The sequence below is a fragment of the Otolemur garnettii genome, unplaced genomic scaffold (assembly GCF_000181295.1).
Source record: "Otolemur garnettii isolate 467f Iridium unplaced genomic scaffold, OtoGar3 scaffold00002, whole genome shotgun sequence".
In the NCBI taxonomy this organism is placed as follows: Eukaryota; Metazoa; Chordata; class Mammalia; order Primates; family Galagidae; genus Otolemur; species Otolemur garnettii.
In genome coordinates, this window is record NW_003852397.1 from 27,663,402 (window position 1) to 27,680,869 (window position 17,468).

Sequence of the window (17,468 nt, forward strand, 5' to 3'; positions counted from 1 at the left end):
TTTCCTGTATCTGTGATATGAGAAATGTGTCCTCCAGGATCCTGCAGTTTACTTACTTCAGGGTTCAGGATTCCACCAGAGCAAAGAATGAAAGGAACTCTGCAAGGACGGTGTTCTGTAAAAGGTAGTACCATGTCACCAGAATGGAGGGAGGTGTTAGTTGGGAGAGTATACTTTGTTTGAAGAGCAAAATGGAACAGAAATTAGTTTGTGAATACCACTGTACATGCTGAAGCTCTGTACTAATATTCTTTGAGCTGTTTTGAGTTACAGAAGCTACAGAGTCATAAAAGTGTGTTGTAACTCTAAAGAAGTATCTGCTTAGATACCCATTTCTAAGCAGACCCTTGGTTATTTGCAACCATATTATTGGAGAGAAAAGGAAAGGAAAATAGGAGCTAGGGAGTGGTTCATGACTGGGCTCTGAGTTACTGGTAATAAGGAACCTGAGTAAAAAATTTGGGCTAATCTGTTGTTTTGTTTCTTTTTGTTACCCACTGGCATTTACTTGGCTTTGATTGCATGGCACTAACCTTTTGACTGATTGTGAAGCTCTGACCTTTAGAAGAGTGTATTTGATGGTCTCAGGTATCCCAAGAGTACAAGAAGTTCATGGATAAGCGTGTCCTGGTAGTAGTTAAGCTTATCAGTACTAAAGTTTTGTCAGTTTATTACCTTTTTGGTGTTAATTGGTGTTTTTTAAAAAAAAGCTTTTTAATGTTGATTTAGTTGTTTTTCTTTAACAGGAATATCTTACCAAATTAGGCAATACAGAATGTCATCCAGAACAGTTTTTGGAAAGAAGATCAAAATTAGATAAACTATTAATCATTATTCAAAATGAAGACATTGCAGGTTTCATTCACAAGGTAGACTATTAAGTTACATTCATTTATGTCGTTTTTCAAAATTCTCTTATTTTTAAATGTAACATGAAATTTCTAAAGCTTTTGTTCTTAAAATGAATATTAAAGAAGATAAAATTTCAAGGATCCTTTCATGAATTAACTTGTGAGATTCAAGTTTGTATCTCCACAAAATTTTAAATTTCTACATATCACAGATCTTACCTACTATTCAAATAGTTAAGACTGATAAAAGTACCGAATCCTTGAATGCTGACAGGTCTGCTGTCTTTCTTTATATTGTTCTTTTCATTTGTATGAAACCTTTCTGTGCCAAACTAGCCCTCTTTTCCTTTAGCTTGGGGGTACCTTACTCAGTCTTGTGAGCCTATCTCACATCCCACTGGTCTTGAAAGCCTTGCCTGACTGTTCGAGTCTCTTGCCCTCACCTGATTACTAACTGTACTCACAGGTTACAGACAAGTTCAGGCATTTGTCCATTTTGTGTTTTCTAGTCTATTGTAAGCTCCTTAGTGTTCGTGGTAGGTCCCAGTGCATGAATATTGATTTATGCATGTGTATTGAGAAACAACGTTGGGAATATTATTTTTGAGTGTGGCTTTCCAGAGGCAATGCACTAGTATAGGTAAGCCATAGTGCACTTGGTTAGACTTTTCTTGTGGGTTATATCACATTTGAGTTTATATAAGTTCATTCCCTTATCCTTCCTTATTTCTATTTTTATTTTGGTATTTAAACAGGTACCTGGCTTGGTGACTTTAAAGAAGCTCCCCTGTGTTAGTTTTGCTGGTGTCGATAGCCTGGATGATGTTAAAAATCATACGTACAATGAATTGTTTGTGTCTGGTGGTTTTATTGTGTCTGATGAATCAATTCTAAATCCAGAGGTGGTCACAATTGGTAAGATGATGCATGCTTTTGAGCATGAAACTTTGCTCTTATGCTTTTTAATGTTATTTTGCCATTCCCAGGAAACTAGTATGTTTTAGTCTTTTTCTGAGCTCTCATTACTTCAAATTCCTTTACCATTCTCTTAGTCTTTACAAATAACCCTAAATTTGGTGTCAACAAGTCTCTGTACCTGCTGCAGTTGGATCATGCCTGGTTTGTTATTGTTATCAGTACATTCTATTTTATTTTTTAATTTTTTTTTTTTAGTGTGTAGTGGTTATGTTCATTGAGCTGTACAGATACGTAGATCTCTCTGAGGGTAAAGAAGAAGAATGAAAATAGTACATAGGAAAGTAGGTGTTTCTGTACATTATGAACAAGTACTTCTTCCATAATTGTGGAATGACTGTTACTTATTGAATTTAAAATGAATTCATTATCTTCATTATCTCTACAGAGAGTCTTAAAAATTTTTTGACATTCCTTGAAGAACTTAGTACCCCAGAAGGAAAATGGCAATGGAAAGTCCACTGTAAATTTCAGAAAAAACTAAAGGAACTAGGCAGGTAAGATTTGGAAAATTAATTATAATGGTTATTGCTTTTAACACTGTGCTCACAAGATTTCTTTCTTTTGCTGTTATTTATAGATTATAGACATTCCTCAGTTTTCACAGATGTCTGTAGCCAGCCATAAGGGAATACAGATACTGAATTATTCTAGCCTTTATAAGAGGAAAAAGTATATTTTAAGTAGAGGTTTGGTGCAGTTCTTAGTTAGATGTATGGGTAAAATTGGTTCAATCTTTGTCACTCGTAGGTTTAGAATCATCATTAGTATGTAGTGATTGGCATTTTTTTTCCTGAACAGACCTGAATATGTCAATTAGATAGGTCGTCCTCCAGTTGAGGACTATCTTGGGTAGCTAATAAAGTCACATTTGGGCAAGGATTAACCTTGACCTTATGAGGATTTGTGAGTAGGGCATTCACTTATGTATATAAAATTTATAACATGCTTAGAAGTCACTTCTCAAAATGAAAAACTGGGTGGGATCCCCACTAGTCACTTGAGAGATTCTACAAAATGATTAAAGTAATCAGATGAATTTGAAACTCCACTAGTAAATTAAAATGTATTTATGCATTAAAGGATCTGAGAAACTCTAGTTAAGAATTTGGTTTTTGGCTCAGCGCCTGTGGCTCAGGCGGCTAGGGCGCCAGCCACATACACCTAAGGTGGCGGGTTCGAATCCCCAGCCCAGCCCCACCAAACAGTGATGGCTGCAACCAAAAAATGGCCAGGCGTTGTGGCAGACGCCTGTAGTCCCAGCTACTTGGGAGGCTGAGGCAGGAGACTCGCTTGAGCCCAGGAGTTGGAGGTTGCTGTGAGTGTGATGCCATGGCACTCTACCCAGGGGGATAGCTTGAGGCTCCGTCTCAAAAAAAAAAAAAAAAAAAAAGAATTTGGTTTTACAGTGTCAATCAACATTTTCTAAATTTAGACCACAAAACTTTTATTTTGAAATACCTATTAACATCCCATGGTATACTCTACAGAAAATTCAGACTAGATAATTTTAAAGTATTAAACTTTTTGTAGCAGTTCACTTTTATTTAAAACTTGTTCATGGTTAAAGCCTATAAAGCAGGCTTAGGGTGAGTCTTACACAGAGAACAAACACTGAGACCCAAAGGTGTGTGACTTGTCCAGAGTTATCAGTAACCTCATCTTCCTGACAACAATGTATTACAGTTTTTAAAGGAAAAATTTATACATTTTTGGCTCTTGAGTCCTACCTTAAAGTTAGTAAATTAGTAAAGCTAAAGGTAACTAATTTCTTATGTAGTAAATAGAATGACTCAGATTTTAGTCTAACCTGAAAAGCTGGCCCACAGCCCTATTACCAAGAAACCTCTAGACCAAGTGGTTCTCAATCTGTGGGTTGCGACTCCTAACAATGAAAATACATCGCAGCATTAGGAAGGTTGAGAACCACTGATCTAGACTTATACAGTTCTTACTCAGCCTCTCTCCTAAGAATCATCCGTACATCAGGCAGTGAGCTAAAGCAGTGCAGTTGTTATTAGTAGCCTCAGTTGAGAAATTAAGTGTTTTTTTTTTTTTTTTTTTAAACAGAGCCTCAAGCTATCACCCTGGGTAGAGTGCTGTGGCATCACAGCTCATGGCAACCTCCAACTCCTGGGCTTAAGTGATTCTCTTGCCTCAGTCTCCCAAGTAGCTAGGACTGCAGGCGCCTATCACAAGGCCTGGCTATTTCTGGTTGCAGCCATCGTTGTTTGGCAGGCCTGGGCTGGATTCGAATCCGCCAACCCAGGTGTATATGGCTGGTGCCTTAGCCACTTGAGCCATAGGCGCTGAGTCAGAAATCGAGTTTTAATCCCTAGCAAAAATGTCCATACTAAATTTTAGAAGTGCAGACCCAGATACTGAACTGCTTAATTTTGCAGATTGAACGCTAAAGCTCTAAGTCTCTTGACACTTCTGAATGTCTATCAGAAGAAACATCTGGTTGAAATTTTGTCATATCACCATTGTGATTCACAAACTCGAAGTGCTCCAGAATTGGATTGCCTTATTAGACTTCAGGCTCAGAACATACAGCAACGACACATTGTCTTTTTAACAGGTAAAGAAAAGAAAGCACTTGTAAGCTTTCTTACTATTAATATAAGAGTGTGGACAAAAGGATTTTATGGGGCTGTGGTGGGTGGTGTTAAGCTATGATTCTGAAAATGTGGAAGAAAAGGATTTGTGAGGGCTTGAGGGCAGGCATTGTCATTTATCCTTCCTTCACACTTTCAGTGTTTTATATATGAATTTTTTTTTTCTTAAGAGAAGAACATCAAGATGTTTTCCAGTTATACAGATAACGGAATAGTGGTTGCAACTGCTGAAGACTTTATGCAAAACTTTAAAAATCTTGTGGGCTATCACAACTCAATTACAGAAGAAAGCCTTCCACAGCTTGGTGCTAATGAGACTCTTGAGTCGCAGTCAGGTAACTTTTCAGTAGTTTTCATTTTCTTTAGGGCAGAGAGAAAAAGAGGAATGGTTTTCCTGTTACCAAATAATGAAAATGCCTGTTTTGAAACCACTCACCTCAGTGTAAACAGCCTTAGGGAAAGTGTTTCAAGACATTATTTATTGTTCTTAGTACTTTTAGCATGCACAAGAATGGCTCATTTATTATACCAGTCAATAAAAGTTGTTAGTTACTATAGACTATGCACTTCTGTCTGAACTATAGACCATACATACTATGAAGTATGCATTTTCTTTTTGAGAATATGGAAGCATTATTGGCTGCTATAACATGTTAGCAAAGGGGTCATACTAAGGAAAAAGCAGGAAACCAGATACAGAGATTTAGCAATAGGCTGCTAAGTCTCGTGTGTGTAAGGCAATTTAATTTCAGGACAGTAGAGCTGTCATAGTTTTAGTCTTTTGTGAGATGGCCTCTGCTTTGGTTCCAGGTTTTATATAAAATGAAAGACATACTTTTGTTTTTGATGAAAAGCAGAGATGATCGAGCATTCAATAGAGCTAACCATTTTAGTAATCCAGTGAAGCTAGATGTCAAAAATTTTACTTTGTATTTGTCTTGTCAAATACTGAATTACCGTATAACTTTAGATGCTGTTTTGACATTAACCCCTTTGGAGCTGGGAGTTGGGATTTCCCAACATTAAACGTGAACACATTTCGCAGAAGCTTTTAGCATCGGATTATCTGGACATTCACACCTAGTGTGAGTGTTGTGACTAAGTGAACTTGTGGCAGAAGACCAAGCTTTAAGGGATTGTGGACTTGCAGACCCTGACGCGTTATATTGTGTGAGTAGTGTATAATTTTAAAACTTAAACAAATTGTGTATTTCAATAGAGGAGGACTTTTTGTTTTTAAATGTAGCTCTTTTAGAAAACGATGAAAAGGATGAAGAGGATATGTCTCTGGATTCAGGGGATGAAATCTCACAAATAGAAGTATACAGCAATTTTCATTCAGAAATACTGGCGAAAGAGACCAAAGCATCACGTGGAACAGAACAAAAAATGAATATTCAAACTGAGTTACAATCATCTGTTGACGTGCAAAATGGTTTATTAGAAGATAAGACTAATCAAATTGATTCTGAAGAGAGCGCTCCTATTGATATAGTATACTCTGAAGGAGAGAACAGCAATTCAACAGAACAAGATTCATATAGCAATTTTCAGGTTTATCATAGTCAATTAAATATGTCCCATCAGTTTAGTCATTTTAATGTTCTCACTCATCAGACATTTTTGGGGACACCATATGCCCTTTCATCAAGTCAGTCTCAAGAAAATGAAAATTACTTTTTATCTGCTTATACTCAAAGCTTGGATAGAGAGAAGTCTCCATCTCCATTAAATTTGGGAAAAAGTGATTCTTCCAGGCCATATTCGAAAGAGAAATAATTAATTTTTTTTAATAGTTGTTGTGGACTTTTTCTGTTTCTTAAAAGTGAATTAACAATTTATATTTCATTTTCTAAAAAAAGGTTTCTTGCCCTTTCCCAAATGTTTTTTTCTTTTATTTAAATCATGATGGCCTGTAACAGTTGAAGCATCTAAAAATTGAAATAAATATATATTTTAACATATATTGTACTTGAATTATCTCATGTTGGCACTTTTTTGAGTTTTACATTTGTACATGTCACCTGTACTTGAGCTTCAAATTGAAGCCTGTCTTGTATGTAAAATCACATGTTTACAGAAGGATGATAAAGAAAAATGTCTTTTTTCTCAATGTCAGATGATAAAAAACTTTTACTGAAATTAATTAGCAACTATTTATTTTGATTTAAGCTTTTGTATAGTGTTTTTACACAGGTATAAGCCAGTGATGTTAATAAATATTTATAGGATTTTTGGCTCAATACCTCAAGATTTATCTAACAGTATACTTTCATTTAGATAATGTAAGCCATGTATATAGAACTTCCTATCAAGCAGCATTATTTTTTATCTTTAGGCTTAGCCAAGTAAAAATTGCCTGTCACTAAAATTCAGGTAACTTTTTCAGAGTATTTGATAATTTTCAGTGCTTGTGAAAGGATCACATTTCAAAAGACAGTTTTTGTCTATCAAAGTGGACAATGTGGAACAAACTTAGATTTAAAAAATTTTAAAATTGGTGGTCTTAGTAGTAGTTTATTAAGCACATTAGTGCTCTAACTAGATACTAGATAGAGTGGAAATCTTAACAACTGCCTATTACTGTTTTTTAAAAATTAGCATCATAAACCCCCTAGAAGTCTGCAATGAATTTTTTGTAAGGTACCTCAAAAGTACTGCTGGTAGAACAGAATGCATGAGTGATATTTCAATCAGTAAGTTCCATAAAAGTATGGAAGAGCATTGTTAACAGGGCAGGAACTCCAAACTATAATAAGGTAAGTAGAAAGTATTACAGCACTTACGTACCCAGATTGTGACAGAGCAGAAATTTTTTTATACAGACTTTCACAAAAATTGTTTTATTGTATAAAGTATAGCACTTATAAATAATGTACAAGTTTTTAATGAGCATTTAAAAAATCTAGGCTAATTAAGAAATACAGCTGAGCCACAAACATATTTTATAATTTGGAAGACACAAATTGTTAAGGATTTGGTTTTCTACATTTAAAACGAAGAACTAAAATTCTCTTCTTGATTTTCAGCTAAAGGCATGAGATTAGTTTCCAATTCCTTTTGCTTCTGGAGAAGGCCCTGAAATCACATTGATATGTTAGTAAGGTGTGCAGCCAACTTGAAAATTCACATTTCTGTCCTGTTGATCTAGTTATATTTATGTGGAAAATACTATATAATAAGCTCAGGATGGAATCTGTGTCATTGAAGTTTTATTATTCAACAGATCACTAGACATTGGGATGTTATGTAGGTATTATTATATTTTTAAAGACTTTCATACCTATAGGGATAAGATAAAGGCCTCCCTTATTCCCACCTTGAAGTGCTCTTAAAATGGTGACTGCACTAATCTTACCTTAGTGAATTAAAATGTTAAGGAGGTATCTAATTCAACAGCCCTACTGAAATAAGACTATAGTGCTGGGTAAATGTATATATATCACTCTTTACCCCTCACAACTACTGTTTAAGCTAGAGATTAAAAAAAAAAAAACTTGGCTGAATTACTTAAAAACTAGCATTTAAAAACCTAAGATTACTTTGTTTTCACATGAGTAATTTTCTAGATGGAGGGAAAGAAGGGGTAAGCACTATCTGAACCAACATTGTGAAATACAGAGGTTGTCCCCAGAGACAAATGGGAAATGCCCACATTCCGTCCAATTTAGCCTTTAAGCTCCAGTAAAAGTGGTACCCATCCTTTAAATGTGTTGGTAAATGACAGGACATGGAAAAGGATACTCCTTAAACAGCACAGCTCTTTGTATACAATGAATTAAAACTAATTGCAGAATCAAATTGCAAACTATCAAAGTTACTAACTTAGCTCCAAAGCTGTAATTTTTACCTATTATTATAACAGCAAGATAATGAGAAGTCACAATAATTGATCTGGGAGAAAAAGTCTGGTTATGCATATAATTTCACACTGAATTAGTCTTTGAGACAGACAAATGTTCTGTTTTTAAACACATTTTTAAAAAGCATGGGCTGTGTTGCTAAGAATTCATTAAGCATAATTGTGAATTTTTTGTCTTTGATTTTAGGGCCATGTTAATCATGTTTTGCCATTCAAATGTATGCATTTTTTACTCAATAAATTTGTCTTAATATTAGAATTGTCTTGTGATGTCATATTCTTAAAGATGATAATGTGACAGTCCCATTTTTTTCTTAAAAACTGAGGTGCAGGTGTAGCTCAAGGCATCAGCCCCATACACCACGGCTGGTGGGTTTGAACCTAGCTTGCTAAATGACAACAAAAAAAATAGCCAGGCATGGTGGTGGGCGCCTGTAGTCCCAGTTACTGGGGAGACTAAAAGAGAATTAAGCCTGAGAGTTGGAGGTTGCTGTGAACTGTGATGGAAGACATAGTAAGACTCTTATCTCAAAAAAAACTGGGGCGCAGTGAAGCCACATTAAACAGCCACTCAGTCCATCCTGTGATAAAGAACAGTTCTTACCTGTCTCAGTTCTGAAAGTCCCTTAAGGATTGCTTGCTGTCTATCTCTGTTTTTCACCAAGTTAGGATTAAGAAGTGGATCCCTGACATGGTCAGAGTCAAATAGCTGCAGTTGTTCTTGATCACAATCTGAAGCCAGATGAAAGTGACAAAAGTCAAATACATTCACAGTGATAATAGCCAGATGCTACGGTATTCTAAGGGTTCGTTAAGAAATTTATTCCCAACTCTCCTGAGGCAACCCTTAGTAAGACTTTTCAGAACAAAGGGCAGAAATCACTAGTTTGGAAGTTCAATTTTTAGAGTAAGAATACTTAGATTTACCTTGTACGTTTGGGTATTGAGTGTCATCTGTTGAAGGCCTAGACAATGGAGCATCTGGATCAAGGTAATAGATTTCTTTTGTTCGTACATAGGGAATAAAATGGGATGATGGTTCTGTTTGACTGTCTCCTGAGACTGGATTCTCTCTGTCAATGCTACTGTTTTTTACTGGTAAGGGTAAAGTATTACCCTGAGTTTGTTGGGTTCTGTTTTTCACTGCTGGAATTGGTGATGATTGAGACCTATTTAAAAAAAAAAAAATGGACTAAGAAGCTTTAATTCAAAAATTATCTCTTTAATAATCACATTTCAATTTATGCTAAATAGACCTCTAACACTTTAAGGAATATTAAGTATTGAAGCTCAAGTTCTATTTATTTTATGGAAAGTTACTGTAGGATAACAGAATGGGAATAATTTGTGTTTTTACTAGTACTAGCTCATATAGGAACTTGTCCTTATCCCCTGGAAAACCAATACCACTTAAGTCAAATGGGAAATGCCCACATTCCATCCAATTTAGCCTTCAAGCTCCAGTAAAAGTGGCACCCCATCCTTTAAAACCTCTACCCTTCACCCAGAACACCCTTTCCTATTACTATCTTCATATACATCTGCCTAATACCACTTAGATCTTTGAATTTTGAGGTTTCTTTTTTTTTTTTTTCCCAAGGGACAGGGTCTTTTGCCCAGGCTGGAGTGCAGTGGTACAATCATATTGAGCAGATATTTTGTACTTTTGTCCCACATACCACTAACTAATCTGGTAGCGTACCTTTCCTTGCTGGGTAAGTTAATTTTCAGAGGCTCTTCCTCCTAAAAGACAGATAAAAACAAATCAAACCCAAAGAGGAATTTTCATCATTTCCACATATCCCCACCAATATTTTCAGTGGTTACTTGTTGAAATAATTTGAGCTAATATTTGAATACCAGTGTACAATGGAACAGAAATGTATTATTTTAGACTAATCCTAGAATTCCCAATCTCCCAAATTATCCTCTGGACTGACTATAAACAAGCATTTTAAATGGATATTTTAATAACGAGTAGCACTCATCCTACAGAAGTTTTAAGTTAAATTTTCCTCCTTTTTGGAGGGCCATATGGTCTCCACTGTTCTATAAAACTCTGCTGTCTGTTAACAGCATGAAACCAGCTATATAGACAGTGTGGCTGTGTTGTATAAAACTTTATTTACAAAAATAGGCAGCAAAGTAGATTTTGCCCATAGGCTGTAGTTTGCTGATCCCTAACAAAAACCTAAAGCAAATTTCTATTAACTCTTATGTAAACTGCCTTATCAAAACATGTACAGGGGGAACTGTGTTTTGAATCTAGAAACATCAACACTCAGCCTACTTAGAAATGTCTTTTTTAAGACAAAAGAGCTTTACCTTTTTGACTAGATGCCACCTGTACTTTGACTCAGTTTCCTGATGAGATGAATAAAGAACTTCTGGTGACATGCCTCGAGAGAGGTGTCCAGGATTATTTCTTTCTACCAAATGAAGCAGTTCCATTTGTCTTCTTACTTTTTTTTCTTCTCTCTGCTTTTGAAGTTGTTTAGGGTACTTTTCTGATGCAGGAATATACCTTTTGAGTGGCTTATTTATGTTCCAATCAGGCCTTTTATGGTATTTCTTCATGTGTTTTGTTTGTTTCTCTGTTCTTGTGTACTGATTACACTGATCATTATACCAACTGTTTTCTTTTTCTAAGTTGGCTCCTTTATCCTGACTTAGTTCTTGCTTGTTCTTCTTAGTATTAAACTTCCCACAAAATTCTGCTGATATCCCGGGAGATGAGCAATTTATAATTTCCTTCTCTATTAATGATCCACCATGTGATTCTGCATTGATGAATACTCCCGTATTTAGGTCATCTTAAAAAAAAACACCAAGTGATTTGTTTAAAAAAAAAAAATAATGTAACGAAATCTACCATTTTATCCATGTTTCCCCAAAGAGATTAAGTAATTTTATTAGTTACTGCCCTAAGACTGCTTTTCCTTAGTTTTCAAAACTAAAACTCTGTATGTCCATTAAAGAATAACTCCCCATTTCCCACCACCAGCCTGTCTAGCAACCACCATTCTGTTTTCGGTTTCTATCAATTTACTATACTTCATGTAAATGGAGTCACTTTTTTTTTCTTCTGTTTTTGAGACAGAGTCCCACTCTGTTGCCCAGGCTAGAGTGCCACTGATGTCAGCCTAGCTCACAACCTGAATCTCCTGGGCTCAAGAGATGCCTGTGCCAGCCTCCCAGGTAACTGGAACTACATACAGGTGCCCACCACAACACCTGGCTAGTTTTCTAATTTTAGTAGAGATGGGATTTTGCTCTTGCTCAGGCTGGTTTCAAACTCCTGAACTCAAGCAATCTTCCCACCTCAGCCTCCCAGGGTGCTAGGATTATAGGCATAAGCCACCATGTCTGGCCCACATTTATCTTTTTGTGACTGGCTTATTCACCTAACATAATGTCCCTAAGGCTCATACATGTTGTGGCACATGTCAGAATTTCCTTCCTTTTTAAATGCTAAATATTTCATTGTGTGTAATATACACCACAATTTGTCTTTAACAGAGATACCCAAATACCTACTTCTAGTTTTCTGGAGTACATACCCAGAAGTGGAATTGCTTCATAAGGGTAATTCTACTTTTAAATTTTTTTTTTTAAACACAATCCTATAGATTTTTACTTATTTATGTATTTATTTATTGCAGTTTTTGGCTGGGGGCTGGATTTGAACCCGCCACCTCCAGCATATGGGGCCAGCGTCCTACTCCACTGAGCCACAGGCGCCACCCTCTACTTTTAATTTTTTGAGGCCCTGCCGTATTTTGTATAGCAGCTGCACTGATTTACGTTTCCACCAACAGTACACAAGGATTCCAATTTCATACAAGCCTCCATCTTAACCATTTTTAAGCACTTGAGGGTCATGAGGCATACCTACAATGTTGCACAGTCACTAACACCAACATCATATGATACGGCTGGTTTGGTATTACAGTAAAGTCTAAAATTAATTGGCAGAATATGTTAGAAAAAGAATTTCCTTACAAGATTTTGGGTTTGTGGCTACCCAACTCCAGAGTGTCTTGGATAATATTCTCTCCTAACCTACAGCAAACCAAATTGGTTTTTGTCTCTTAAGTTACCACGAGATGCTTAAGGACTAACACTTGACAGAAGGCTCTACTTGTAACTAGTTTAAAAAGTGAACAAGTTTTGATTTCCTATAAGTTAAAAAAAAAAAAAAAAGATTTCCAAGACAGGTAGAGGGCTGAAGAGCCTCATGATCATGGAGACCTATGATACTCAACACGAATATTAATTTACTACATACTGAAAAATTTTAAATCAACAAATAAACAGATGTTCCTCATTCTCAGTCACTGGGGAAATTCAGATCAAAACCAGGTGTAAGATACTACTTCACAACCACTAAAGTAACAAGTGTAGCAAGTATACACAGAAACCAGAACCCTCAATACACTGCTGATAGGAAAGTAAAATGGTACAGCAACTTTGGGGAATCGTTTGGTAGTTTCGCGAAATGCTAAATAGTTGCCATATGAATCAGCAATTCTACTCCTCTCTGAAAACAAACATGTCCTTGCAAAAACTTACACATGAATGTTCACAGCAGCATATTCATGGCCAAAAAGTGGCTAATCATAATAGCCAAAAGCCCATCAAGTCATGAATGAATGGGCAAATGTGGTCATTTGTATCCACACAATGGAATATTCAGTGATAAAAAGGAATGAAGTGCTGATACATGCCCTAACATGAATGAACCTTAAAACATGCTAAGTGATAGAATCCAGCCAGAAAAGGTCACATAATGGTACAACTGCAATTAACATGAAATGTCCAGAACAGATGAATTATTCAAAGACAGAGAGAGGAAACAGAGCATGAATGATGAAAATGTTCTAAAATTGTGATGGTTACACAACTCTCAATATACTAAAAAGCACTGAACTGTACCTTTTTAAATAAAGGATAAATTTTATGGTATTAAACTTGTATCTCAACAAAGCCGTTATCGCCTACTGAAAACTTCAAATTTAATTTTTAAACTTTAAATGGACGTTAACTCAAATTGCTTTAATTAGTTAAATTTTAAATCACAATTCTACACAAATACCTGTTTGTACACCAGTATCCTTCTTAGGAGAAATCGCAGAATTGATACATGAATTCATTTCACCACTGACATCAGAGTAATGTCTTGAATCTGAAGTATTGTTAGTGGATGTATTATATTCCACTTGTATTTTATCAACTGGCAATGAGAAATAAATTATCTGATAAAAATGACATTAAGGAATATTAATAGAAATTTTCTACAGTAGCAACTAGTCACAAGACTTTTAATTTAATCAATCTGAATGAACATGGCAGTAAAAATTTAGACAAGCCAACCTACATTTTCTTACAGAAAGTTACCTACCTTTTTAATAAAAATGGGCCCAGAAGTTCACATTTTACTTGTGTCATAGGATTACTATGAGCAATATAAGATGTGAAAAGATACCAAAAAACATAACATTATTTAGTTCTATTTTTAAAGCAACTTTCCAAATAAATATTTCTACTTATAAAGTTAAAGTCTGAAATGCCTTTAAAAATATTTAGTTAATACATGTATTAAAGGTATAAAATAATTACTTAAAATCATCTTCAAAAGATACGATAAGCACTTACTGCCAAGATTTTTAATCAATTTAGAGGTGTCATGTCCTTTGAGAGCCAATTCTCGGATTCTCTGTTCTTGTTTTAGTCTCTGGGCCAGTTCCTGTGCTCGCTGCATTGTCTGGAATAGCTCATTTGTCTTAAGAGTCATAATTTCCTATCAATAATAAATTATTAAGTACAACAGTTAATAAGTATAATTATTAAACACATATAGACTTTGTTATTCTCTTCTTGGTAAATATTTTCTAATTTTCTCCTGTATGTCAGAGACTAGGTAGGTACTACAGGTAGAATAGTCAACAGGGCAAAGTCTTCACCCTTTTGGAGCTTATCTTTTTCTACAGCTACATTAAATCACAAATAAAAGAACTCTTCTTACCCATTTCAAGTTTATACTAATAATATTTTCAATGTTTTAAAAACTGATGGTCAATTCTATTCTATTAAATTTAAAAATAGATGTTGGGTGGCGCCTGTGGCTCAAAGGAGTAGGGCGCTGGCCCCATATACTGGAAGTGGCAGGTTCAAACCTAGCCCAGGCCAAAAACTGCAAAATAAAAAAAAATAAAATTGATGTTAAAAGGTAAAATACAAGTCTTACTGCTACTTCTGACAGTTCTAGCAAATGATAGTACTTTATTGATTTCCTCGTGTAGATGGTTAACATATGGGGTTGCCGGGTGCAGTGGCTCATGCCTGTAATCCTAGCACTCTGGAAGGCCTAGGTGAGTGTATTGCCTGAATTCACAAGTTTGAGACCAGCCTGAGGAAGAGCAAACCCCCATCTCTGAAAAATAGCCTGACAGTGTGGTGGGTGCCTGTAGTCCCAGCTACTCGGGAGGCTGAGACAAGAGAATTGCTTGAGCCCAAGAGTTTGAGTTTGCTGTGAGCTGTGACACTACAGCACTCTACCAAGGACTACAAAGTGAGACTGTCTCAAAAACAAAACAAGACAAAAAAACATGGGGTAGTTGGCTTAGCCTATTCAACTTAAGGAAATTGGAACCAAGACCATGTGTCCCTTTACCAGACAATTTTAGACTGAAGATGGCCAAGTGAGAAAAGGCAAGAAAATGCAGACTCTGTGCGGTACTCTTTAAACCTTTTAATCTTTAGCAAATGAATGTCTTTGTCAGGTCAACCCAGATATGGCACTTGACATCACCATCCCCATCTTGTCTATAGCAGTTATTACAGAGCTTTTCTTAGACAACCAGGTGTCTACTCTCGTTTCCTGTTTAGCACATAGGAAACATAATATGACCACAAATTGTATCATGAATCTCAAGTCACTCTGGAAATAATATGCTCCTGTTCACAAATTAAAGAAACTAGAAAAATTACAAAATTGCATAGAAATAAAGCACAGATAACCCCTAGTATCTAGTAGTAGATAAAGATCAAGCACATCATATGGGTAGCTTTTGCTTTGTGCTACAACTCACCTTGACCTGCTTTAACAAAAAGAAAAAGTCCAAGCCAAACCCACATAGCATTTGTAAACTATAATGTGAAATAATGAAATCTCAATCTTCTTTAAAACGCATACAAACGTACAACTTCTGGTTATTTTTCCTTTAAAAGTATCTATTTTACTCTAAAATGTTACAGTTAGAATAGAAATACCTACTTCCTTTTGTTTTTGCTTAAGAATATCTTCTTCATACTGCTTCTGCATCTTTTCTCGTTCTCGTGCTAAGCGACGCTCCTCTTCTTGTTCTTCCTTCTTTCTTTGCTCTTCTTCCTGTTGCTTCTTCCTGCGCTTCTCTTCTACTTGAGCAGTGATGGCTTTCTAGTCAACCAATCACATAAATCATTGTCAGAAATAAAAATCCATGAAGCAGCATTCAGGCTGGGCACAGTGGCTCATGTCTAATCCCACTACTTTGGGAGGCTGAGGCCAGAGGACAGCTTGAGACTAGGAGTTTAAGAGGCAAAGTCCCCACCCTTTTGGAGCTCACTGGGCAATACAGTGAGATCCCATCTCAATAAAAACTAAAAATGAAATTAAAGAAATTAAAAGAAATTTTATCATTGTCAGGCATGGTGGGTCATGTCTGTAATCCTAGTACTTTGGGAGCATAAGGCAGAAGGATCACTTGACATCAGAAGTTCAAGACCAGCCTAAAACAAGAGCAAGACCCCTGTCTCTACAAAGGAATAGAAAAATTGGCCAGGTATGGTGGCATGTGCCTATAGTCCCAGCTACTTGGGAGGCTGAGGTGAGAGAATTACTTGAGCCCAGGAGTGTGAGGTTGCTGTGAGCTATGCTGATGCCACTGAACTCTATTCCAAGCAACAAAGTGATACCCTGCCTATAAAAAAGAAAAAGAGAAGTTTTATCAGTATACAGAAAATGTTATGTTATTATGTATCTGAATAAAATGAAAATATCAAATTTCTGATGCATTTCTCCCATCTCCCACTTGTCCTGTCAAGTTCTACAACCTTTTCTCTCTCTCTTTTTTTAATAAACTTCCTATTTAAAACTTTAAGTACATTTTTTTTTTTAATCTCAGGAGGGCTGTTAGAAGAAATGATAGAAAAACAACTGAATGCCTGTAATCCTGCACTTGGGAGGTTGAGGCGGGGAGATTGCCTGTGCTCACAGGTTCAAGGCCAGCCTGAGCCAGAGTGAGATGTTGTCTCTAAAAATATCTGGCTGTTGTGGCGGACACCTATAGTCCTAGCTACTTGGGAGGCTGCCACAAGAGAATCACTTGAGCCCAAGAGTTTGAGGTTGCTGTGAGCTATGACACCATGGCACTCTACTGAAGGCAACAAAGTGAGACTCTGTCTCCAAAAAAAAAAAAAAAAGAAAGTGAAAAGAAAAACAACTGAAGAAATAAGCTTAGGGCTTAGCACACTGCCTGATAAGTCACAGCTGCTCTATAAATGTCTGCTCGCTGATGTAACTGTAACATTATGCCAAATTAATCAAACAACAAAGATTTTAAAGAATTATTTAGATGTTTAAGTCCCTTTTGTATTTGACTCAAATTGGAGTTTTAATATTAGCCTCTCTTAATCTGCTAGATTTTTTTTTTTGAGACAGAGTCTCACTTTCTTGCCCCCAATAGAGTGCTGTAACTTCATAGCTCACAGCAACCTCAAATTCTTGGGGTCAGCCTCCTTAGTAGCTGGGACTACGGCACCCACCCACAACACCCAGCTAATCTTTCTATTTTCAGTAGAGATGGAGGTCTTGCTCTTGCTCAGGCTAGCCTCAAACTCCTAAGCTCAAATGATCTGCCTGCCTTGGCCTCCCAGAATGCTAGAATTACAGGTGTGAGCCACTATACCAGCCCTGTTAGATTTCTTTATCATAATTCTACTTCAAGCCCCTATATAGTTTCCTTTTAAATAACTAATTCTCATCCTGAGCAGAACGCAGAAAAAAATAAATTGATGAAAAAACATCCAATACTAACTTGAGAGAGTACAAATTCATTCAACTTATGTGTATACATATTCATATATATATATATATATATATTTTTTTTTTTTTTTTTTTTT

At 36.1% G+C, this 17,468-nt stretch overlaps 2 protein-coding genes across 4 annotated transcripts in view; one reads left to right on the top strand and one right to left on the bottom strand.

The window, feature by feature from the left end:
- The window catches only part of FAM208A (family with sequence similarity 208 member A), a 56,503-nt gene extending 50,095 nt beyond the window's left edge, over window positions 1–6,408 (top strand). For both annotated transcript variants that reach the window (XM_012806159.2, XM_023513569.1), the window contains exons 19-24: window positions 747–869; window positions 1,607–1,766; window positions 2,215–2,323; window positions 4,229–4,407; window positions 4,615–4,779; window positions 5,415–6,408. In XM_012806159.2, the coding sequence (XP_012661613.1) occupies window positions 747–869; window positions 1,607–1,766; window positions 2,215–2,323; window positions 4,229–4,407; window positions 4,615–4,779; window positions 5,415–5,470 (792 nt within the window). In that variant the 3' untranslated portion in view covers window positions 5,471–6,408. The remainder of the gene's footprint in view (window positions 1–746; window positions 870–1,606; window positions 1,767–2,214; window positions 2,324–4,228; window positions 4,408–4,614; window positions 4,780–5,414) is intronic.
- Window positions 6,409–6,654: 246 nt separating this feature from the next.
- Window positions 6,655–17,468, bottom strand: part of CCDC66 (coiled-coil domain containing 66) — a 47,762-nt gene continuing 36,948 nt past the window's right edge. For both annotated transcript variants that reach the window (XM_023513571.1, XM_023513573.1), the window contains 8 exons: window positions 15,583–15,744; window positions 13,962–14,106; window positions 13,402–13,539; window positions 10,632–11,119; window positions 10,009–10,049; window positions 9,234–9,475; window positions 8,911–9,038; window positions 6,655–7,522 (listed from right to left, as the gene is read on the bottom strand). In XM_023513571.1, coding sequence (XP_023369339.1) covers window positions 7,436–7,522; window positions 8,911–9,038; window positions 9,234–9,475; window positions 10,009–10,049; window positions 10,632–11,119; window positions 13,402–13,539; window positions 13,962–14,106; window positions 15,583–15,744 — 1,431 coding nt within the window. In that variant the 3' untranslated portion in view covers window positions 6,655–7,435. The remainder of the gene's footprint in view (window positions 7,523–8,910; window positions 9,039–9,233; window positions 9,476–10,008; window positions 10,050–10,631; window positions 11,120–13,401; window positions 13,540–13,961; window positions 14,107–15,582; window positions 15,745–17,468) is intronic.